The following is a 23,730-nucleotide window of genomic DNA, read 5'->3' on the forward strand; positions in this document are numbered from 1 at the left end:
GTCTCAGCCTGATCCCTAATGTCCTGCATTTGTGCACACGGTTCCCTTCTCCTGGGGGTGTTCGCTGCTGTAGCTCATCTACACCCTTTCCTCCCCTACTCCCAGTGACCACCTTTTAACATCTGCAAGAACCAGTTGGTCCCTTTCCTCAAACCTCGGAGCTGTGCACATAAATACCCCATGGCCTACTGTCACCCCGCTCCTCCCCACCATCCTCACAAAGCAACCCTGTGGGACATGACATTGAAATGCCGGCCATGACGATGTGAGCTGACCCTTGACTGTTCCCTCCTGGCAGTGGGTGGGGTGGGTGCACAGCAGGCGGAGGTGCCAGTGGGCACACTTACACAGACATCCCCTGGCAGCCGGGCCCTTAGCAGCTGGCAGCTCTTGAACACTTCCCATGACACCAGACTGTCAGAAAGTAGAGTTTAGGAGGATTTTTGCCTTTGCAGGCCAATTCCCTTATAACTTACGATATGGGCTGTTTAGAGCTAGGCCTTGTTTAAGACAGCTATGCTCGCCAGCCTCAGAGTGGGGCTGGGGGCACCCACGTTGAATGGGACAATTGAACATTGCAGAGTGCAAAGTTCTGAGACTGTTCTTAATTTCAGATCATGAAAAGTGAGCACGGACGTAGTACTGACTCATTACAGAAACCTCAGCCACTTGGATAATTAACTTCTTCCATAAACATTGACTGCGCCGGCCTTGTGCAGGTGCTGGGAGAGGAGAACAGAAAGGACGCAGGGACCCCGAGCATCTAGAACACTGTGGGGCACGAGTTGCCGCTGACAGGAGCCCTGGGCGCTGGGGAACTCGGGCTACGAGAAGACGCCGACCTTCTCCCAGGTCAGGCATAGGTACTCATCAAGTACTGGGACTCAAAATCCAAATTCGCCTCAAAGACTCGGTTCACTCAACCATCCCTCAGACTTTTACCAAGTGCCTCGTATAAGCAGGGCCTCATCCTAGACAGTCAGATTCAGGCCAGAGTCATGACAAAGTTGTTTTTATTTTAAAAAGTCACCATATAGTAAAAATGCTACAAAATCCAGAATAAATATCTTCAAGTTACAAAAGCAAAACAGAGGTCTTGAAAAAATGCTTGCTGTAAAAAGACAACAGAGAGCTGTAGACAAACAGACCAAAAAGATAAATGCATGCTAGTTTGCTTGGGGTGGGGGTGGGGAAGCTCGAGGAGGGACCAAAGGTCCCCTGATGTGCCTTTCACCCAGTGCTCTGTCCAGTGATCACGGTGCTACCTCGGGTTTCTGTTCCCCTTCTGAGCCTCTGTTAACTACAAAGATGGGGTGCCCAACCTTGTGCAGTAAAAAGAGGCTTGGCTTTAGAGCCAAATCTGGGTTTATACCCTGATACCACCTCACTTCCTTGTGGTGCAAACTTGGGGGCACTTACCACCCCCATTTCTGGTTACCAGTTTCTTCCTGAAGTGGGGATGGCAATGTATACTACGCAGGGTAGGTGCAAGGAGGCCTGGGCGAGAGGGTGGCCGGCCCACGTGGCCCTCCATTGCAAACCGAAGTCAGCCCTGGGGTGATGCCCCGCTGCAGGCTGATGCTGGGTGAACCTCAAAGCCTGGACCAGTGCAAGGTGAGGGCAGCTGGGAGAAACAAAGGCACGGCCCTGTGATCACCCGGGACACGTCTGGGTGGATCTGTCATCCCACTGCTGGTGACTAGGGGTGGGTACAAGAGCTAGGATTTTTATCAGCAAAAGCTGTCTTCAGGAGGTGAGTCCTAATGGCAGGACTGGGCAGGCCCTTGGAGATCACCAAACTGATCTCTCTAGAGAAAGAGCAAGGACTTGAACTGGGGAGTCTTGGCAGCTGACCCTAGGCTCTGGCTTCTAGCCTCAGTATCCTCATCTATCCAATGAGTAGAATAGGCCCTGCCTTTGCCCCAGGGCTGCTCCGAAACCCGGTGGAATGTGGGTGGAGATGCCCTTTAGCCATTTTTAAATGGGCCAAATCTGGGGAAGCATCATCACCACCCCCATTCCCGTCACCACCACCCCCTACCCCCTGTCAGGGCCACCCTGCATCCCCAGAGGCATGGAAAACTCATCTCCATAATCAGGGAGCCCAACCGGGCCTCCCCAGAGTGGGCAGGAGGTGAGGGGCCATTTCCACCTTTCACATCCTCTGACCAACATTTGGCCTCTCCCAGCCGTCAAGTGCTTCCTTGCCTCCCCATAGGAGGGTTACCACCTCCTTCATGGAGGCCTGAGGACTGACTGCCTGGCTGACATGTAGCAAGAACTCAACAAAAGCTAATTCTGCCCACAGCACTGGCAACTTGGGAGCAGCTGACAGGGAGCTGAGCACAGCCAGACCCTTGTTGATGGACATGTGGACACAGCCCCTCAGTGAGGGAGGGGCTGCCGGCGCCTGTGGCCCTGCTCATTCAACCTCCCACTCAGCTCGGGTCTGGGGAGGGGTGACTCGGGCCAAGAGATGGGGTTCTCCCAGGCAGGGAGCCAGTGTACCCCAAGTGCCAGCACCAGAGCTCCAGGAGAAAGAGGTGCCTTCTGTCCCCCGGGGCCCAGGCTGAGGAGGGCTGAGGAAGGAGGAAAAAGGAAGCACTTCAAAGCTCAGCCAAGGCCTGGGACCCCAGCCACGCAGATATCCTGGGCGGGGCTGTCACTGGGTCCCCGGGGAGGCCTGCTCCCCTGACCGGCTCCTGCAGCAGATGGCAATGGCCACGGCGGCCTCCTCACCCGTCCTGCCTCGCACACCCACGTCCCGGCCCCTCACCACACACGTGTTGTCCACTGCATAGGCCCCCAGGGTGTGGGAGGCCCCGGGGTGGGCCCCGCAGCCGGTCAGCGTCCAGCCCTCCTTGCAGGCCACGGTGACCTGCCAGGGCCCGGGGACAAAAGAAAGCACATGTAAGGCACGGCACGCTGTGAGCCAGGCCCGCATAAATGCCTCAACTTCCCCGACACTTGACCTCTCACAGCCCTTCCCATCCCAGTCAGGGGCGATGCCATTCGTCCGAGAGCAAAGCAAAACCCTTGGACGCCCCCTCCACTGCTCCCCCAATATCCAGGCCATCAGATGTGCAGCCCCTCCTTCAGATTCCAGCATCCTCTACACTCCCGCCCTGACGGACCCCCCAGCACCCGGGCTGTCCACCCGTCTACAGCGGGCCTCCCTGCTTCCGCCCTGTCCCCTGCAGTCTTCCCGACACAGCGACCAGAATGAACCTGCTCACACCCAGGTCAGATAGCCCACCCCCCTCCCCACACCCAGGCTCAGAACCCTGTGTGGCTCCCAGCTCACTCCAGTAAAAATCCAAGTCCTTCCTGTGGCCCTCCGGCCCCACCTAAACCCTGTCTCTGGTTCCCCCTCCCACTCGGGTCCCACCTCACCAGCCCTCTGGCTCTTCCTTTTGCTCTCCAAGCCCACTCCCACCTCAGGGCCTTTGCCCTGGCTACCCCCTCTGCCTTGAACACTGTTCCCTGTGATGTCCCCCACCTTCTCAAGGAGGCCTCTCCTGAAGGACCCTCCCATTCCCTTCCCTGCTTTACTTTCCTCTATAGCATGTTTTAATTACTCTATAGTTACTTATTTGTTTGCTGTCCTTCTCCCCCATTAGACTGGACGCGCCAGGAGAGAAAGCTAGTCGGGTTTGTATCCCCACCGCCTGGAACATTGCCTGGGATGCCACAGGCCTCAACATTTGCTGAGCAAGTGGACCTGGAACAGCCCTTGCCCTCCAGAAATGCAGCATGCAGAACACAATCAGCACAGACTCACACTCTTAAAAACCTCTTCCAGTTCATTTAAAAGTGAACTCTGCAGGGCTTCCTTTGAAGAAGTTCCCTGTGGCTTTTAAAAGGAGACTTACAGAGAAGCCGCAGGTTGCACTTGGCACGGGTGGTTTCTGAGAGCTGGCTCCCGCCCTCTCTGCACACCCTCCCTTGCCTCTCTGGCCCCGCTAGCTGCTCCCTAGCTCAGGTGTCCCCTCCTCTTGGTCACGGCTGAGTCATCCTCCCAGCAGATGTGCTGAGTGGATGAACCAGTGAATGCATGTGGGCTGATCTTCCTTATGCAACATTTGTCATATTCTCTGCAAGGGAGGGGCAGGGTGCCCCAGAGAGCAAACCTCGCTAAACTAGACAAAAGCAAAACCTGGCCCAGCCACAGAGGAGCACACATGCACACGCTGTCCACACAGCTGCAAAAGCCGCCAACAGCGACCAGCCCACAAACCACCCCCCAGATCTGTGAGGGTGTGGTGGGCACACAAATGCTGACACAGAAAAGTGGCACAGGAGGGACACAGGCCACCGCTTGGGGTGTCAGGCTCTCGTCCCGGTCCCCCGCCCAGCACGCCTCTCACCTTCTCCGCAGGGCCCGGGATCCCGTGCTCCCTGAATTTGCACTCCAGACCTGGCGAGTGGCAGCAGGAGGCATGGACGCTGGCCTCCGCGTGGCCCACACACTGATCAGCCTGACCTCGTGGCCTCAGCACAGGTGGCCCATGGGTGCCAAATTCCTCCACTTCCCAGTGGGAGCTGCAGCCTGGGGCAAAGGAGGGCCAGCTCAGACACCTGGATGCTGTGGGACCATCTGTCTGTCCTCCCCACCCCATTCAGACTCCATCTCTTTCGGGTCTGGGGCTGGAGCTGGGAAACCCAGAAATAAGTCAGGGCAGGAACGAGACACTGGCCTGAGCCTGAACTGCCCCTCACACACTGTCAGAAAGTGCCCTGGATGCTCCAGGCCTGGTGCTCTAGGGCTTACTCATTCCATGGCAACCCATTGAGGCAGGAACTACCGTCATTCTTCTTAGGGAGGAAGAAGCTGAGACTGAGACCAATGAGGTGCCCACCCAGGGTCACAGGGATGGAAGGGTAGCACAGGCCTTCGCACCAGGCAGTTGGGCCCCAGCATGGGACCAGTCAGGTGGGAGCAGGTGCACCAGGAGACAAGGAAGCCTCTTCACCCCAGGATGGGCCCAGCCTCCTACCTGTGAGGACGTGGCCCTGCTGGTGGCAGTGGGCTTGGGTCAGCACACCAGCCCTGGCTGGCGGAGCTGTGTGGACACTGCAGTTGGCCTGGGGCAGCAGGCAGCATCTGGCAACGGCATAGACACCCTCACCCCCAAACGCATTGTGGGCCAGGCAGACATGCCTGCCCCCTCGGGCCTGAAAGCCAAAGACAGAAACAGAAACATGCTTTAGAAAGGGCTTTGAAACACAGAATGAGGGGGCTGAAAGGGACAGGCTCAAGCAGCTGGTCCCAGTCCCTCATACCATCTCCACCGTCCCTGCCAGGAGCCTGCCCCTCTGAGGACCAGGACCTCCCTCCTGCAAACTGCTCAGCACATGGGCAGCTGTGTGTAATAAAGTTCTTCTGGGCTCTAAGCATGACCATAAAATGCAGATACAGGGAAACCTAAGACCCCGAGCAAGGCCCCCGCCTCCTCAGCCCTGACCTGCTCTCGGCCACGCCGCCCACATACTCTCACTTGCAGGATCAAGTGCATGGTCACACACACTCCCAGACACCGTCTCCCAGGCAGAAATGCCTGCCCACCCCGTCCTCCTGGCCGAGGCACTGTCCTTCCACCAAAACGCCCTGGCCAGTTGGCATCTCTGTAAGGCTCTGTGGCCTTAATATCAAGTCCCCTCTGCTGCTGGTTTGAGAAGATTTCTCAGCTGCTGGAACTATGTAACATCTGAGTGAAAGAGCCCTGGGGACCAGTGAGTCCAGAGGCAGCGAGTCCCTGGCCCATGCCCAGCCCTCCCGCTCCCCAGACGGTCGGTCGCTGGAATCCATCTAGCCACCGTCCTGCAGTCTCCTGGGAAACCTCAGTGTGGCTCCCTGCAGCAGCACCCAGCCATGTGACTGAGACGTGCCCCATCCTGCTTTAACTTGCAGGCGGGCGCCTGGAGCTCAGCAGAGGAAGGGGCTCAGGCGGATCTGGACCTGGAAGCGAGAACCCCACTTCAGGCTCCGACGGGGGCCTGCAGGTCACCTCAATGCGCTCGCCCCGCCGCCTCCCGCTCCTGGAGAAGCTGGAGCAGCCCAGAAGCTCCTCAGGGGCTGTGCAGCGGGCCTCAGCCGTGGCCATCCGCGTGGGTCCTGAGTGTGCAGACCACACGGTCCTGCAGAACAGCGTCCCACCTGCAACAAGGCCCCGGGGTGAGAAGGGGCGCTGGGGAGCGGAGCCTCCGTCAGGGCTCTGCTCACAGGGGACGCCAGACCTTTGGCTCCTGGTCAGGGAGAGCAGCCTTAAAGAACATGATCAATTTTTCCATCAAAACATCATGAACGCCCTGCCAAGCCCTTTCTGAGCCTCTTCTATGCATCTCCTCCCATTTCTAGGAACCTCTGGTGTAATTCTCCCTCCACAGATGAGGATGGACAAGCCTACCCAGGTCACACAGACCTCCCGAGACCCCCCAAGCCCCAGTCTGGATTCTGCCCACCTTGCCGCCCTGCTGACCTGCTTTATAGGTTCTGGGGGGCAGTGTGGCCACCAGGTTGGGGGTCAGCACCCGCTGGTCTTCGGGAAACCAGGCCTTGTTGATGACGTCTTTGGCAGAGAAATGGATCAGTCTCTGCCTCAGCTCAGCCAGGGTGAGCTCCGGCTCGGCTGTCAGCATCATGGCCACAATGCCTGGTGGTGGGACGGGCAGTGAGAGATAGTGGTGGCCTGGCCCTCTTTCCGGATCTGGGACTCCTCTCTTGGTACACACACGCGTGCGCGCGCACACACACACACACACACACATGCACAGAGACACACCAGGCTGTTCCTCAGAAGTTAAAAGACCTGCAACCCCAGGTTAAAAGACAGCCAAAGAGTAAGACTATCTTACATCCTGCTCCCATACCTCTGAGCCTTGACTATTGCTGTTTTGCTTGCCAGGTAAACTCCTATTCATCCACCAAACCCCAAATAAAATGCTAGGAAGCTTTCCCTGACCTTTAAGCTGGGTGGGTACCTCTCTGGGCTCCCTTCCACACAGCCCTGGCTACTCTGTTTGTGCACCTGCCTCACCCATCAGACTGAGAGTCTTTGAGGGCACCATCAGTCTGATTCCTCTTTAGTCCCCCGTGTCCAACACAGAGCCTGGCACATGGGGTTCTGGCGCAGATCCTGGCTCCCAAAGGGGTGGTTAGAATCACGGTGGCTGAGGTGGTAGGGCAGCAACTCACCAGCCACGTGGGCGGCAGCCTGTGACGTCCCACTCTGTGACGTGAAGCAGGTGCTGCAGTCGCTGGAGGCACCAATGATGTCGTCCCCCGGGGCAAAGAGGTCCACGCAGCGGCCGAAGTTGGTCCCCAGGACCCCCAGGGTCACTGGCTGGTCTTGGGCATTGGTGGCCCCAACAGTAATGACCTGGAGAGGAGAGGGGTGGGTGGCAAGGGAAGAGATTATAGGAATAGACTGAGACCTTGCCGGCCAGGCTGACTACCTCCTACACACCTGCTTGGGTCCCATTCAAATACCCCTCCTGAGGGAAATCTGACTCCCCAGGCAGAGCCCTGGCCCTCCCAGCCCTGGTGAGGCCCTCTGTCCCTACCACTGGCCAAGACCCATTCCTGAAGCCCCTGAGGTGCTTACATTCTAGTGGGGGACCCAGACAGTAAACAAACAGTAAACCACACAGTGCATGAGACGATTATAAGTGCTGTGGAGAAAAACAGAGCCAGCAAGGTGGGGAGGACATGCTGGATTTTGCCTGCTTTATGTGATTTTAAATCCACCAGTCAGGGAAGGTGACCCAGCACTGTCAGGCTCACATCTGTGCCCCCACAAGTCCCCTGCCCCCAACATCCCCCCCAAGACTGTGAAGTCGTTGAAGTGGGATGAGATTCCTTCCCCTTGGTACCCCCAGTGCTCAAATCACCCAACACCCAGTAGGTGCACTCGCATGTTGGTCAGAGGAATAGACGGGCATGGGCCCCACTGAGTCAGCCCCTCGGGGTCAGAGTCATCTTCTCTGTGCTCACGTAGCCCCCCTGCCTGGGATGCACCTGGACCCTCAACCCAGGCCTCAGGGAAACTCTGAGTGGGAGGGGAATAGTGGGGAGGGAGGCCCTGGGGGTACCAGGCAGGAGAGTGATGTGGGCAGAGCCCCTAGGCCCTTACAGGGTGGTCTGGGGGAGGGAGCAGAGGGAGGCCAGGAGAAAGCTGAGGGAGCTGTGTTGTCAACCCAGGGGAGAGTAGATAGGGGCCAGGTGGAGGTGATGGGCATGGGGAGAAGGGGCCGGAGGACTCAGGAGACATTCAGAGGGAGAGGGGCAGGGCGTGAGGGCGGGGCTGCTTTGCGGGGAAGGGAGAGAGTTGAGGATGGTGCTGTTTATAGATGAGAATGCTGAAGGTTCAAGCCCTTTCCCTGTCCAGGCTCAGCCCTGGGAGTCTCTGACACCTCCCTGCAAAGCCAGGCTAGTTCAGGAGTGCACCCCATGAAGCCCACAGGGGCCCACCTGCCACCTTCCCGTACTCCTGGAGCACCCACCTCGGGAGCCGAGGCTGGGGAGTAGAGGCAAGCGTCGTCCCGGAAGTTGCCGGCTGCGGCCACCAGCACTGCCCCCGTCCTCGCCAGGTGCTGGCAGGCGGCGTTGAGGGCCCGGCTGTACCCTCCCACCAGCGGCAGCAGCACCACCAACCGCCCCCCAGGCTGGGCCAGCTGGCTTTTCTGAATAAACTCCAAGCCTGAGAGACAAAGCCAAGGTCACCTCTGAGGAGATATGCTTCCCTTTCCTAGCCCCACCCTAGAGGCCCCTGTGAGAGTTAATTTCACATGTAGATTTGTTTAGGCTACGGTGCCCAGGTGTTTGCTCAGACATGGGTTTAAATGCTGCCCTGAAAGTACTTGATAGATGTGATTAACTTTTGCATCAATAGATTTTCAGTGAAGCAGATTACCCTCTATAATGGGGGGTGGGCCTCATTCAATCAGTTGAAGGCCTTAAAAAAAAGATGGCGGTCCCCCGAGAAAGAATTCTGCATCTAGACTGCCTTCATACTCAAGACCATGACATCAAATCAAAGCCTGCCAGATCCCAGCCTCCCAGCCTGCCCTGCAGATTTCAGTCCACCCCACAATATGTAAGCAAATTCCTTAGGATAAATATCCCACTATGTGGGGTATATGTATGTATTTGTAGATATAAATGTAAACATAGACACACATCCTATTGGTTCTGTGTCTCTGGACAACCCTGACTAATACACATGGGAAGCACATTAACCACAGCAGCAATGATAAAACCAGGCTGCTCTTAGACGTGCCAGGCTCCTTCTAAGTGCCTGAATATAGGAACTTACATGATCCTCACAATAACCTTACTATTATTTTCCCTTTCCAGGAAACTGAGGCACCAAGAGGATATGTAAGGTCCTCAGAGGAACAGGAACGGCCCCCTTTGTGCTGCCTCTGACCATCACCATCCTCTGAGGCCGGTGTAGACACCCCTCCAACAAACTCCAGGGAGTCCTGACCTCCACTCAAAGCCATGTGCCCCACCACCATGTGTGAAGAGGAACACTGCTGCTCTGACTGCTGCAATGATCAAAAGACCCCATGCCCTGGAGCTGGGGGCACTGGGCCAGGGCTGGGTGCCGGGAACGTGATAACCCTGCCCCCTCAGGGTGTCATTCCCTGACCCCGGCTGTACTTCTCTGCCCCAGAGCCGTGTGCAGCCTGGGAGCTCACAGGCTCAGCGGAGACCTGGGTTCTAACACCATGTCCGGCTCCTGCTCTGTCGGATGTGGGTGTGGACTGCTGACCTCTCAGAACATTCTGGATCTGGGATGTCCCTGGGGCTGCAGCAGAGGTAGGAGTTGGGGTCCTAGGAGACAGCTACCCCTCACACCAGGAGGGGGGAGAGCAGAACTGGGATGGGGGGTAAAGAATAACCACAATGACAGCTGCCATTTATAAGCACCTGCTGTATGTATATTTCTGTGCTGGGACTTGACACACTTTAGCTCCAACGTCTGCTTACAGAGGAAACTGGCGGTGACCATGAAGTAAAAGCTACTGCTGTTGAGCCCCTGCTCTGCACCAGGTAGTGTGCTAGGGGCTTTTCCCAAAGTGGGGACCTCGTCCACCCCAGGGCACCAGGCCTGTGGAAGGCCCTTCATGGCACCAGCGGGTCTCCCCTCCTCTGCCCACTGACCTTTGGGAACTGGCCTGTTGAGCTGAGGTCAGTCGATAAAGGGGTGGGACAGGCATGAGGGGTCACCTGATGGGGCAGGGGATTATTGATTCTTGCCTTGAAAAATGGACATCAAAACCTGTTCTCTAAACAGGAAAGAATAGGGGCAGAGCTCACTCACCAAGCATGAGGCAGGTGCCACCAGAACTTCCCAGCCCTTCAACAGGCCTGTGGCTGCCTCTGCCAGCTCAGGAGCCAGTGTCTGACGTGGGGGTCTGCGGGCTTGCTGTGGAGGTCAAACTCAGAGCTGGTACCTTCCCCAATGGGGTCACTGGCTCTAGCTGTGTAACCCTAGGCAAGTCACCGCCCCTCTCTGGGCTGGTTTTATCAACTGTTTAACAAGATCACAATACCAGCCTCAGGGTATGGAGTACAAAGTCCTTTGCTCAAGGTCTGGCCACAGGAAGGACTCAGTAAGTGAGATCTTTCACCCTCTTCTCTGTCCATAGACCCCCTCCAGGGTCCTAGCTCTCAGCTGGACCTCACCAGAGGCAACCAGATAGAGAAACCTGCAAGAGCCTGGAAAAAGTCCTCTGCCAGTTCCCCCACCAAGTCCACCCGAACAGGGTGACCTGCAGGGCCCAATCAGTCATGCAAGGTAGTGAGTCCCCTAGTGTTAGAGATAAGCAAACAGAAGATGGAGAAAGTTTGCTTAGATCACCTCAAGGGCCCAAGCAAATCTAAAATAACATCACAAAAGACAACAAATTTAAAGGCTTTGAAAAGGGGAGCAGTGTGAAACTGTAGAAAGACCAGGGGTCAAAGCCGGGCTGAGCCCTGCCCCTCTCTGGGCCTCCGTTTCTCCATCTACACTTGTGCCCCCGGGGACCCCGCCCTCTCTGACACGCTGGGACTCTGCCTCTGGGGCAGAGGCTGCCTTGACCCTGTCGGTCAGGAGTCAGTTCTCTCTGGGCTGAAGCTCCATCCCATGCCAGGTCTGGATGCAGAGACTGAGGCATCCGAAGTCATGGCTCACCTGTGAGGGTGCTGCTCACTGTGCCCTTCCCTTGGCAGTTGAGTACACGTAAGCTGCGCAGGCTGGCGCCCTTGGCCACACCCGCATCCCGGCCACTGACCACCCCCGCCAGGTGGGTGCCATGGCTGTCACACTTGTTTGCCTGCTCAACAAACACAAGGCCCAAGTGAGAAAGCCCACCCACCCCAAAATACATCAGCGAGTGGCGGGACAGATGCCCCCACCCACACCTGATGGCAAGATCGGGGCAGCAGCCGCAGGGTGGAGGGCAGCAGGAGCGCAGCTGTGACACTCCGGGGGTGGGGTCACTCTAGGTGGGGCGAGAGGGTCGGGGCCGCCCTCCCGCTTGAGGAAAGGGCTCACCTGTCTGTGGAAGCGTGTCCCGTCCTCCTCGGGCACGTTCTCGAAGTCAGTGACTGTGACCCTGCCCTCAAGTTCCCGGTGGCCACTTTGGATGCTGGTGTCTAAGAGATACACCTCCACCAGGCCGCCTCCATCTTTCCAAGGGGAGATTTGTTCAAGTGGAAAGAATAACCTTAAGGTTAATATAACCATTAACACATATAAACTATTTACCACATCCCAGGCCCTGCTCCCAGCACCTTACATACATTAAGTCAAAAAAATCCTCTCGAGGTACATACTATTATATTTTTATTGCCCAGACAAGGAAACTGAGGCACAGAAAGGGTAAGTAACTGCACAAGGTCACACAGCTGGTGATGGTGAAACCAGCAGGAGAACCATAATATTAATCTGGCTGCATAATATGAATGTGAAATAACAATACGAACATTCAAAGCTAATAAATATAATGGGAAAAAATAAGCCAAGCCCCTCTTTACACTTTTCACAGCTCCCCAAGCCCGAGGAGGAGACAGAACAGGGCTTGGAGGATAAAAGGAGACTAACGGGGCCATCTGGCCATCTGAGTGTCCAGCTCATTTCACAGAGAGGAGACTGAGGCTCGGGGAGGATGCATGGATCTGGCCTCTGGGCTCCACGCCCAGGCTTTCTCCACTCCGCAAGGTGCCAGGATGGCTCATAGTGACGGGTTCCAACTGACACGTGTTACAACCCAGAGAAAACAGCAGTGTTGGAAATTCACCAAGCGCCTGCCATCTACACTTCATCATTTCTAATTGGGTCAGTTCAGATTCTCCAGTAAGGAAGCACCAACATGGGATGAAACCAGCAGGGGACTTCTCGGTGGCACGCCTACCCAGGACAGAGGTGGAGGGGGCAAGATGAAGCAGGGAGAGCCTGCAGGGGCGACTCCTGTGGTCAGAGAGGCAGGAAGAGGGTCAGGTAGGCCGAGCCCCAGACCGCAGCACTGCTCTCAGAATCTTCAGAGATCCAACCTCACAGCCCCTGTGCAAGGTGGGTCTACTGTCATCCCATGTCGCAGAGGGGAAAGGGACCTCAAGAGCAGTTATCACTCAGAGGCAAAGGGACCTGGGAGTGGCCTCATCCAGCCTCTGGTCTGGGACAGAAAGCCCTGTGACCTCTGGCAGGTGGGCGCCCAGTGCATCTCTCTGGAGCGGGGAGCTCTCTCCTTCCCATGAGGCAGCCCCTGCCGCACCCAAGAAGCTCGGACGGTAGCCAAGTTCTCCCTCCATCTCTGCCCAGGAGGCCCCTGCCCATGACCTTCTTGGCCCCTCCTCACAGGCCAAACTCCTTCCTGCCTCAGGGCCTTTGCTTGGACACCCTCCCCTTGGCATGGCTAATGGTCCTCACTGCAGGTCTTGGCTTGAATGTCACTTCCCCTAGGAAGCCTTTCCTGACCCCCCAGCCATCAGCCGGGTCCAAACTGCTTTGGAGCTCCTACCCCATTGAGACTAACTGGTCTCATGCAGCTGTTTAAGCAATGGATGAACCTTCTTTGTGCACCAGAAGCTCTGTGGGGGCAGAGACCAAGTCCATCTTGTTCGTCTTTGTGTCCCCAGCACTTGGCATAGTGTCTGGAGCATGCTGGCTGCTTGAGAATTTATTGTGGGACTGAAGAAGAGATGGGAGAAGGGGAGAATGACACACCCTCACTCTATACCAGCCACGGATGGATGCGTGCCGCAGCAAGAAGGGCATTTATCCCTCAGCACGGCCCCTGAGGTAGAAACTATCATTACCTCCCTTTTGCAGAGGAACCTGAGGCTCAGAGACGGTCAGTGACTTATCCAAGGTCACACAGCTTGAGATTGCTGAAGTCCGGGTTTGAGGGCAGGAGTCGGCTCCTGAGCCAGGGCTTGTCACCCCTGTGCCAGGTGGCCTCTCTGTGAAGGAAGGGTCTGCTCCAGGCTTGGCGAGCTGACTCTCCACTTGTCTGCATGGTGCCCACTCTGCCCTACCCCAACCCAATAGCTCCCAGGGATCTCATCCAGCCTGCTGTGATCCCAGATGGACTCCACACTCCTGCCTTCCATCCCGCCACCTCCCAGCACCACTGGGAACAAGAGAGGAGTAAGGCAATCCCTGGGCATCCCAATGCCGGAGAAAATGGTCCCATATCTGCTTCTGGCCTGGGGAAGCACCCAGCCTTTCAGTTCCCAAAGCATTTGCCCATCCCTCACCTCACTGGGGCCTCAACACACCCTATGAGGAGGACCAGACAGGGTTCTCTGTGCCCATTTTGCATATGAGAAGGGGAGGCTCAGAGAAGGAAGTAGCTTCCCAAGACTCCACGTGAACCAGTAAGGGATGGAGGCTGAACTGGTCCCCAGGCTTGGCTGAGTCCTGGCATATCATTGCATCATCTTTCCGCTCCAAACCTCATCCCATGGGCTCCTCAGACTCAGCAGGGTCCAACTAGCACCCTGATCTTCTCTCCCCAAACCAGGTGCCCTTCCTGTCTTCCCCAGCTCAATAAACCCACCTCCACCCACCTACAAGGCCCTGCCGGAACTCAGGCCACTATCCTTGGTCTCTCCTCCCCCTCCTCCTTGCCCTAGCCAGGCTGCCTCAGGCACACGGAAGAGTGAGAGGAGAGGCCTGGAGGGGACACACAGCATGGCCCCGACACAGAGCCCCAGAAAGCCCAGCAATGCTGGAGGAAGGCTGAGCAGGGTAAGGCAGGAGACCAGAGACCAGATCGGGCAGAGCGGACAGGGCTTGTTTGTTCTCTTAAGGGGTCCCATCCTGTCCTCAGGGCTCTGGGAGTCACCAAGACCTGTGGGCCTTAGGGAGTGTCAAGGTCAGATTTACCCTGTCGCCATGGAAGTGCGGCCTGCTGGGCCATTCCAAAGGAGAGAAGAGGCAAACAAGAACTTCAAGAAAGTGGGAGAAGAGCTCATTTAAGAAAAGACTCCTGATCATCATACCAAGTGAAGTAAGCCAGAAAGAGAAAGAAAAATCCATGCTATCACTTATATGTGGAATCTAAAAAAAAAAGACACAAATGAACTTATTTAAAAAAACAGAAACAGACTCACAGACATAGAAAACAAACTTGTGGTTCCCGGGGCTGGAAGGAGGATGGAGGGATAAATTGGGAGATCGGCATTTGCAGATACAAACTGCTATATATAAAATAGATTAACAGCAAGGTCCTACTGTGTAGCACGGGGAACTATATTCAATAGCTTGTAATAACCTATAGTGAAAAAGAATATGAAAAGGAATATATGTATGTATGTGTATGACCGAAACATTATGCTTTGCACCAGAAATTTACACAACACTGTGAACTGACTATACTTCAATTAAAAAATAAAAATTAAAAAAGAAAAAAAGAAAAGAGCATTGCTTGATGATGGAAAGGAGGGAGGGGGGAAAAAAAAGACTCCTGCATTGTACAGGTAGTAGGAAGGCAGAGGTGGGAGCTGGAGTGGGGGAGGGAATGAGACAGAAAAGGTGGGGTCATTGGAGTGTGCTGAGCTCTAAAGCCCCTGAGCGGCATGGACCATCCCTGTGGAAGAGAGAGCTGTATGTGGACTCAGTTGGGATGGAGAGGAGCAGGATGCAGGGGGCTTACTGGGGGCGTGGTGTTCATCCACCTGGGGCCGCACAGGGAGAATTCGCTCCAGGTTCCACGGGATGCTCTGGGCAAAGACGAAGGAGTCCTCCTCAATGTACTGGACGTGGGGCAACCTCAGGGCCTGCAGAAGCCGGAGAGGATGGGGGCTCTGCTTCAGAAGCCATTTGGTGAACAACAAACACAGCTAAGCCCTTACCCAACATGATCAAGCCTGTCCCGAGTCACACACAGGCACCCTCCCTGCCCCCATCCTGGCACTGGGTTTCCTCACTCCTCACTCAGGCTGGGGAGCCCAATACCAACTGGCACAGAGAATGCCTTGATAGGCCATCTGGTGAGCCAGGCAGTGCCCAGGCTCCGGGCAGGCTGGACCTGGACTCCATGCCCAAATCATGATGCCGGCACTGGCCATTCTGTTTCCCCAGATCCATTCCTGCCCTTCTCCGTCCTGCGCAGTGGAGGCTGACCCTGCAGACTGTGGCACCCAGGCCTCCTTGCAGCGACTTCCAGCTGGGCTCAGCCAGAGGGAGTTCCAGTAGGAGTCTCGGGGATGAGGGTGCCTTCTCCACTCCCAGCCTGTTTTGGCATAAGGTTCCTGCAATGGCCACAAGCTTTGGTGACCACGGCCTCCTTGGGGCAGCCCCTTCTCTACCACATCCCGCCACGGCACCAGCTCCCACCTGGCAGAGGTGACACTTTTCCCTCTCACATCAACTCGTCACAGCAACTCATCTCTGGGTGCCTTAGTATTCCCGTGGGCTTCCGTAACCTGTGCACACCTCTGTGAGTTTCTGTGCTTAGCATCTGCTTAAATACTTGACGATCTCATTTAGTCCTTAAATGACCATTCCATTTGGGTCTGTATTTTTAGACCCAAATTACAGATAGGGGAGAAACTGGGAGGTGAAGGAATTTGCCTACAGTTAGACAAACTAGTGAGAAGCTGAGCTGGGATGTGAAGCCAGGCTGGCGTGGTGCCAAAGCCCAGCTCTTGAAGGCAAATGTCTGTGACCTGCTGTCAGCAGCATCTCTTCTCTGAGAAGCTGCCCAGCCTTGGGGCTCACACCTGCCCTCTGGCTCTGTGGGTTCCTGATTCCTTCCCCACCACTGCACTGGGGATGCCATTCCCCAGTTAACTGCACTGCCCATCACTCCTCAGTGTCCCCTGCTGAACTGTGAGCTCAAGGGAAAGGGCTGGGTCTGGTTCATCCTTGAGTCTGCAGCACACAGTAGGTGCTGATTAAATGTGTGGTGAGCAGACTGATGGAAGCATTAACTTGAGGTTTCCCCTATTAGATGAAGGGATTGGACACTGTCCAATCCATGTCATTGTCCCCACAGGACTTAACACCCAGTTGTTCAGCCACTGTGTGCTGAGCTGAATTAAACGATGCAGTGGTTGTGCAGTGGAGCAAGAAGCCCTGGGCCCAATTCTGGCCCTGCCAGTTCTATGCTGTGTGACCTCAGGCAAGACCCTGTCCCACTCTGGGTTTCAGTGTCTAAAGGAGGCTGTGATACACCCTAGGCACATGGAAAATCAGTGTGAAAATGGGAACCATGTGTCCTCATCAAGTTAGGAGGACAGGGGAGAGGGGTGGGTTGGAGAGAAGGGGACAGAGGCTAAAACAAGCAAGACTTTTTTTTTAAAGATGCATTTTCAGGACTCTCCTCTGCCTTTAAATTAAGGCCACAAATCTTACATCCATCACTCGCTTCAAGTGGAGCCCCCTTCTCTTCAGCAGGGAGACTTGCCAAGAAAGGATTTTCATTTAAAGCACTAGGACCAGGATGAGGAGAAGGGAGGCCAGCTGTTCCCAACTACCCATGCTTTCAAGGCTCCTCCACCAGAGACGTGACATCACGGCCAGGCTGGAGGGAGAAGAGCCTCCCTGACCTACAGGAGAAACCTTCTGAATAGCATCAGCTTCAAAGGAATTTTGGATCCTTGAGACAGGCTTTTATAAAATGACTCAGGCCCAACTAATGTCATGGGGCCTTGTCCCTATAGGGTTTCCACAGGCAGCAAGTTCATCAGCATGAAGACAGCTAGCAGACACACCACTGGGTTTGAAGCCAGCTCTGCCCCTAGATGTCTGGGTGGTCCCTTCTGAACCTTGGTCTCCTCATCTTCCAAGTGAAGATGGAAGTACCGCTGAGGACTGGCCAAGCTTACAGGGCATTCTGTACTGAAGGCCAGGAGCCACTGTGCTGGGCTCTCAGTAAGTGCTTAATGGATGTTTGCTGCCTCCTGATTGTCAGCACACCAAGGACTGTCCCCCATACGTATGTGGTGGCCCAGCCCTGGCAGGAAGTACCCTGACCAGAGAGGGAGCTCACCAGCTCCAGCAGGTCGCCACTCATCTTCACCAGGAAGCCAGGGAGGAGGTCATGGAAGACGTGCAGGATCCTGGTGAGGTAGCCCCGGCGGGCAGCCCGGGCCTGCAGGCGGCGGGCAGTGTGCTCGGTCTGCGAGCGGTGGGTCTCCTTCAGCACCACCATGTAGGTGCCTGGCAACCTCCAGGCGTCCTGGCCCCAAGCAAGGAGTGACATGATGACGTTAAAAAAAGAATAGTAATGTTATGTGTGCCTCGCCCACCTCTGTTTACAAGTTAGAATTACAACAAAAGAAACTCCATCGAGTATAGAGGTATAAACAGAAGTTACCAAATTAGGACCCCTAACACCACACAGAGGCCAACTACTAGTATTAATTTATACACACTTTCAAACTTGGCAGTCAGGCAAAAAATGGAACTGCCACAGTCAACAGAGGTTCTCCTCTGCACCTGCACCTGGTTGTCTGTGGGCCTAATTGAGGCCTGGACACCCTTGGAGGCCCTGCCAGAAGTCCACCTCCTCCTGGAGGCCTTCCTAGTTACACCCTTCTCCCCCATACCCCAATTAGAAACAATCACTTTCTTTAAAAAAGAAAGAAAGAAAAGAAAAAGAAAGAAAGAAAGAAAGAAAGAAAGAAAGAAAGAAAGAAAGAAAGAAAGAAAGAAAGAAAGGAAGGAAGGAAGGAAGGAAGAAAGAAAGAAAGAAAGAAAGAAAGAAAGAAAGAAAGAAAGAAAGAAAGAAAGAAAGAAAGAAAGAAAGAAAGACAGGGAGGGAGGGAGAAAGAAAGACAGACAGGGAGGGAGAAAAGAAGGGAGGGAGGGAGAAAAGAAGGGAGGGAGGGAGAAAGAAAGAAAGAAAGAAGAAAGAAAGAAAGAAAGAAGAAAGAAAGAAAGAAAGAAAGAAAGAAAGAAAGAAAGAAAGAAAGAAAGAAAGAAAGAAAGAAAGAAAGAAAGAAAGAAAGAAAGAAAGAAAAGAAAGGAAAGGAAAGAAAAGAAAAAAGAAAAGAAAAGAAAAGAAAAAAGGAAAGGAAAGGAAAGGAAAGGAAAGGAAAGGAAAGGAAAGGAAAGGAAAGGAAAGGAAAGAAAAGAAAAGAAAAGAAAAGAAAAGAAAAGAAAAGAAAAGAAAAGAAAAGAAAAGAAAAATCACTTTCTCCCCGTTCTAGTACCTCCATGGCCCCCTCTGGAGGCAGACCAAAAATGTGGACTGAATCCCAGCCTCAATATTTCCTGGTTGTGTGGCCACGGGCGAGTCACTCAACCTCTCTGAGACTCAGACATCAACTCTATGTTGTCGGGGTAATACCTATGGCACAGGCCTGCTGGGAAGGCTAGGAAAGGTGGTTGCGTAAAGCATCTAGCAAACAGAAGGGATGATTGAGTGAGCAAAGGCAACACTTTTCAAGTGGGAGAAAAGACTCAAGTCGTGGTCTGCCAGAGCAGATTTTTTGCTCTTAGTTAGCTTTTATCTGTGTCTGCTGCTCTCAAACAGATACACCTGAGCTCAAGAACCTTCAGTGGCTCCCCATAACCTGACAAAGTCCAAACTCCATGCTTCTCCTTGGTCCCCTCTCTAACCTACCTCTGTAGCCTAATCTCCTACATCTCTGTATGCGCACCAGAGAGAGGAGCACAGAGTCTGCAATCCTTTATCCAAAGTCTTAGGGCCAAATGGGTTTCAATATTTGTAACTTATTTGGATTTTAGAAAGGTAGTAATAGGCAGTCAGGGCGCTCAGAGGGATCTGGACCAGCATATTATAATCTATGCAGCAAAAAATCTGTTAATATAAATATGAATGTGAATATATCAGTGGGATAAATTATAAACAACCTCATGTCAGTTCAGGTCAGGTTACCACAAAATAAATTACAAAAAGCCTTTTGGTTTGGGGAGCAGTTTTACATTTCAGAAGGTGGATAAGGGACTGTGGACATGTGCTTCCCATTCTCCATCTCTGGCTTTCCCAGGTCTGCGCTTTTGTTCATGCTACCCCCTCCCCCTAGAATAAAATTCCCCTGTTCCCTTCATTTGTTAGACTCCTATTTATGTTTCAAAGGCCCATCTAAAATGCCCTCCACTAAATGAAACTCTAATGAATTGGGAGAGCACTCTGTGCAGTGGAAGGAGACTTTTCCTGGAAGACTAGTTCTAATGCATCAGGAGGGTGGACCCCCCCTCTCTGGGCTTCTCATGAATAAAATAAAAGGACTGGTCTAAATCTTTATCTGCCTGCCAAAAAAATGTTCATTCTAAATTCAATCCCCACAAAATATCCATTGAATCAATGAACTTCTGGAGGGTCTGTTTCAAACTTCCACCAGGGAAGAAATACCCTCAGTGTCTTTTTTAATTAATTTATTTATTTTGGGGAGGTAATTAGGTTTATTTATGTGTTTACTAATTTTGATGGAGGTATGGGGCATTGAACCCAAGACCTCATGTATGCTAAGCATGTGCTCTACCACTGAGCCACCCTTCTCCCCTCTCAAGCATTTGGTTCAGGTGGTTGTCCAGTCACTGCTTACCTATCAAGATGGAGTACTCACTACTCCTAGAATAGTTACTTGGGGACAGTGGTGACTTGAAACACCCTTTCTCATCCTTGCCACAACCCAGCAACATCCTTCTAGAAGGTGAAAGGCTCAGGGAACAAGAAAGAGGGTGATTTGAGCTAAGTAAATGTCACTCTTTTGTGAAACCCAGACCGAAGAAGAGAGGTCTCTCCCCACTACCACTGACACCAGGCACAGGTAACACTAAGGGCCTGACATCCCTCCCCACCCTAGCACACTTAGGCAGAGGGGCTGGGGCAGAAGTGCAGGCCTGGTGTCTATTAGCCTAGAACTTTCCCTCTGCTCCAGGAGCTGCAGTTTGGAGTAAAGAGGATGTCACCGGGAGGTCACACAGCAGCCAGGGAAATAACTACAGTGTTCTCTGCACTGGCTCACATCCCGGTGAGGTCATGCATGTGAGCAATAGAGCCCTTTCCCCTTCATTCCTCCATCTGCCCAGCACTGAAATGTCACAACAGACCCTAGGGAAGAACTGTCACCTCCCTTTTGAAGATAAGGAAATGGAGGCTCAGAGGTTAAGTGACGAGCCAAGCATCACAGAGCTAGTGGGTGATGGAGCCAGGATTCAACCCCAGGGCTGACTCCAAGTCCTGTATTGGGACCTCAGTCGAGTCCTGGGAAGGTTATAATTGGAGGGACCAGCGGTCCCCCTGGGCAGAAGCTCCCATAACCCTAGAGCCAGGTGCTGGCATCAATCTTCAGGAAACTCGCCCTGCCCACCCCCGCCTATGCCGGCAGGACCTGCGCGTGGGCTGAAGGGCTCAGCCTCCTTGTCCCAGCTACCAGGTGCGCCCACCTCCTGCTCATGAGCATCCACAAAGCCCTTCCTTGCCTGAGGACCCCAAGGACCATAAAGGGCCTTGAGAATAACTCCGCCCCTTTGCCTTTAGTTCTGTTCTTTTCTTCAGCTGAAAAGGATGCAATACTAGTTTTGTGGCCTGTAGAAATTGCCTCCAGTCCCATTATTCGCCTTCCCTCCCACTCCACCCCTGCCACGGCAGTGCTGTCCTTCCCCAAGATCCCCATGACCATCCCCACTCCCACTCCCCACCCCGCACACTCCCCACAATACAACTACACTGCCCAGATTTCCCCCATCCACTTCAGGATGCATAATAATAGCAAGTCTGTTTCCTCTGTGCAGGGGTTGGGGGGGGGGGTTCTAAGCGGGGTCCAGGCTTTAGCACCTTTCCCCACCAGAGCCTCGGTGGTGCGGCATGTCTGGGATATGCGCAGGCTGTCCTGGAGGTGCTCTGCTCGCCCTACCTGACGTCTTCCAGTCTCCCACCCCTGTGCGCCTTCCCCAGCACAGCGCACCCCAAAGAACTACTGTACTCGGTCCCCTGCCGCAGTGCCTGCCGTCCTCAAGATCTGCGCCAAGCCCGTCCTGGGATGAGCAGAAGGCACTGGAAACCTTCTCTCTAGACTCTCCCTTACTGGGGAGAACTGAGGCCGGAGAGGAATCAGCCACCGCTGGGGCCCCCACGCGGGTTCGCCCCTGGCGCCCGCACCTTGGCGCAGCGATGGAAACTGGCGGTGGCCACGTGCTGGGTCGTGTCAGTCAGGCCGTCCTCCTCCGACCTGAAGGCGAGCACCATTTCCTCGTAGTCGCCGTCCTCGTCCTCCTGTACGCCCGAGCCTCCAGGGCCCAAGAGCAGTAGCAGCAGCAGCAGCAGCGGGGGCCACCATGGCCGCCAGGAGCTGTCCGCGCCCATCGCGGGGAGAGGAAAGGTTTGCGCTCGGCGGGGAGACCCGGGGGCAGCGCGCTGGCCAAGGCCGGCCGCCACTGTGCCTCGCTGTGGGGAGCTCTAGGCGCGCGCCGGGACCTGGGGTCCCAACAGGGACACCCGCGCGGCCCGTCCTTGGGGCTCTGGGTTCGGGGCTCCGCGCCGTGGCCACGCTTACGGGACCCGAGAGTTCTCACTGTCTGGCTCGCCCCCCCCGGGCTCGGACCCGAGCTAAGCCTGAGTCCGCCTGCAGCCGAGAGCGCCTCAACGCCGAGGCTGAAACCTGCTGGGGTGTGGGTGCGCGACGCCCGGGGCCCGGGAGATCACGCCACTCGAGCCCCATCGGATGATCCTACCTGATTAAACATTAACTGGCTCCCCCCACCCCCCAGAATTGATGGATCGAGTTTCAGCCTCGCCCTTCCCAAACCACGTCAGATTACCCTCAGAGGGAGGAAAAAAATCCCAAACGCTAACTGGGCTGGAAAGCTGTCCCGGCGTGCCCTGTAGATGCCTTCTCTCCGCCCCTCACCCTGAGCCCTGCGTGCGATGACAGACACATCCGCAAAGTTCCTGGGCTCTGTCTTGCCACTGGCCAGGCAACCCTCTCGCCTCTCCCGCCCCAAACGACGTTAAACCACCCCATTCAGGTCCTCCTCCTCGCCTCCCACCACCCCTCCCCCCGTGACGCCGACTCCTAGATGCCACACCCCGCACCCAGATCTATTCGCGGGTCCAGGCTTGGCATCATTCTACACGCAGCCTCGACCCCTCTCCAGCCACTGCCTCTCATGTACCCGGCACACCCACCTCACCAACTAGCCAAGTCTTGAAGATCCTGTTGCTTTTGATTTCCAGCCAGCACTAATCACACATTTCAAGGGACTTATTCGACAAATATTTCTGGTTTTAATCTGCAAAGATGTCATATGTGTACAGTCAGGAATTCCACTGTAGCACAAATTCGGTGTTCCAGATGGTTCAGTCTGCGGATTCTTTTTACACACCATGTCCAAGAACGGAACTGGACCAGCGTCTGGTGAAGAGCTGCGGAACCCTTCTGAACCGTCTCCGCATCCTTCCTTCCAGATAATGCCATGCCTCCCAACTCCATGAGAAAACAGATGCAGTAAAGAGACACCCCCATCATCTCCCACTCCACCTCTACCCAGCTGCTCGCACCTCTGCCCGCTTCTCCACCTCCCCACCTATTAGGATCAAGTGTCTGAGCCCCTGTCCCCACTGTGTGCCAGAAAACAGCCCTTCTCACCCACCAAAGAAATTCTCCCCGTCCCACGTTGCCAGCCTCCCTTGTCTGTATCATCCCCATCAGCCCATACACCTGCCCCTGTAGTTCCCATCCAGGGAAAATACCTTTCTTGACCTCATATTCCCTCCAGCCACAACCCATGTTCCTGCTCCTTTTATAGAAAAATTCCTTAAAGGAGGCATCTGTACTCTCTGGCCATCTTCAGTTCCTCTTCCTGCAGTCTCTCTAGAAGCTTCTTCAATCTGGCCATTCTGCGGCTAAATCAGATCATCGGATCCCATCACTGGATCTGCTAAATCAGTTTTCCGGCCTCATCTTACTTGACCCACGGGCTGCATTTGACCCAGGTGGTCACTTCCTCCTCTTGGATGCACTCCCTTAGTGATCTCTGAGTTGGTGGCTTTGGATATTATTGACATGCTGACAACTTCCAGCCCAGCTCTCCCTGAGCTCAGATCACGTGTCCTGCTGCTGCTGTGGTGCCTTGGTCATCTGCTGAATGGTCCAGACAGGGGCAACTAGAACCCTGAGGTTGCCCTGCTAAGCCTCTCCCCCTGGACTTCCCAGCTCCCTAAATGATAACCCCATCCTTCCAGTAGGCCCAGCCAAAACTGGGAATCTCCACTCTTCTCTTCCTCCCACACTTAACATCTAAATTGTCAGCAAATGCA

The 23,730-nt window shown here is 54.6% G+C and overlaps 1 protein-coding gene across 1 annotated transcript; it reads right to left on the reverse strand.

Annotated features, from left to right (window-relative positions):
- Nucleotides 1-996: 996 nt before the first annotated feature.
- PCSK9 (proprotein convertase subtilisin/kexin type 9) lies at nucleotides 997-21,777 on the reverse strand. The gene is made up of 12 exons (XM_031465200.2): nucleotides 21,574-21,777; nucleotides 17,491-17,679; nucleotides 15,151-15,274; nucleotides 11,547-11,680; nucleotides 11,184-11,325; nucleotides 8,503-8,699; nucleotides 7,196-7,379; nucleotides 6,480-6,653; nucleotides 6,009-6,157; nucleotides 4,998-5,175; nucleotides 4,368-4,549; nucleotides 997-2,878 (listed from the first exon to the last, which is right to left on the reverse strand). The coding sequence occupies exons 1-12, from the start codon at nucleotides 21,775-21,777 to the stop codon at nucleotides 2,663-2,665; spliced, it is 2,073 nt and encodes a 690-aa protein (XP_031321060.2). The 3' UTR covers nucleotides 997-2,662.
- Nucleotides 21,778-23,730: the final 1,953 nt, after the last annotated feature.

The sequence above is a fragment of the Camelus dromedarius genome, chromosome 14, assembly GCF_036321535.1.
Source record: "Camelus dromedarius isolate mCamDro1 chromosome 14, mCamDro1.pat, whole genome shotgun sequence".
Lineage (NCBI taxonomy): Eukaryota > Metazoa > Chordata > Mammalia > Artiodactyla > Camelidae > Camelus > Camelus dromedarius.

What these genes read in the sequence shown, in the direction of transcription:
- PCSK9 (XM_031465200.2), bottom strand. Translation starts at nt 21,777, where the DNA reads ATGGGCGCGGACAGCTCCTGGCGGCCATGGTGGCCCCCGCTGCTGCTG. An exon ending in GGACACGCTTCCACAGACAG is followed by an intron (nt 11,326 to 11,546) that starts GTGAGCCCTTTC and finishes TTTGTTGAGCAG; the next exon opens with GCAAACAAGTGTGACAGCCA. An exon ending in GGCTGCCGCCCACGTGGCTG is followed by an intron (nt 6,654 to 7,195) that starts GTGAGTTGCTGC and finishes TCCCACCACCAG; the next exon opens with GCATTGTGGCCATGATGCTG.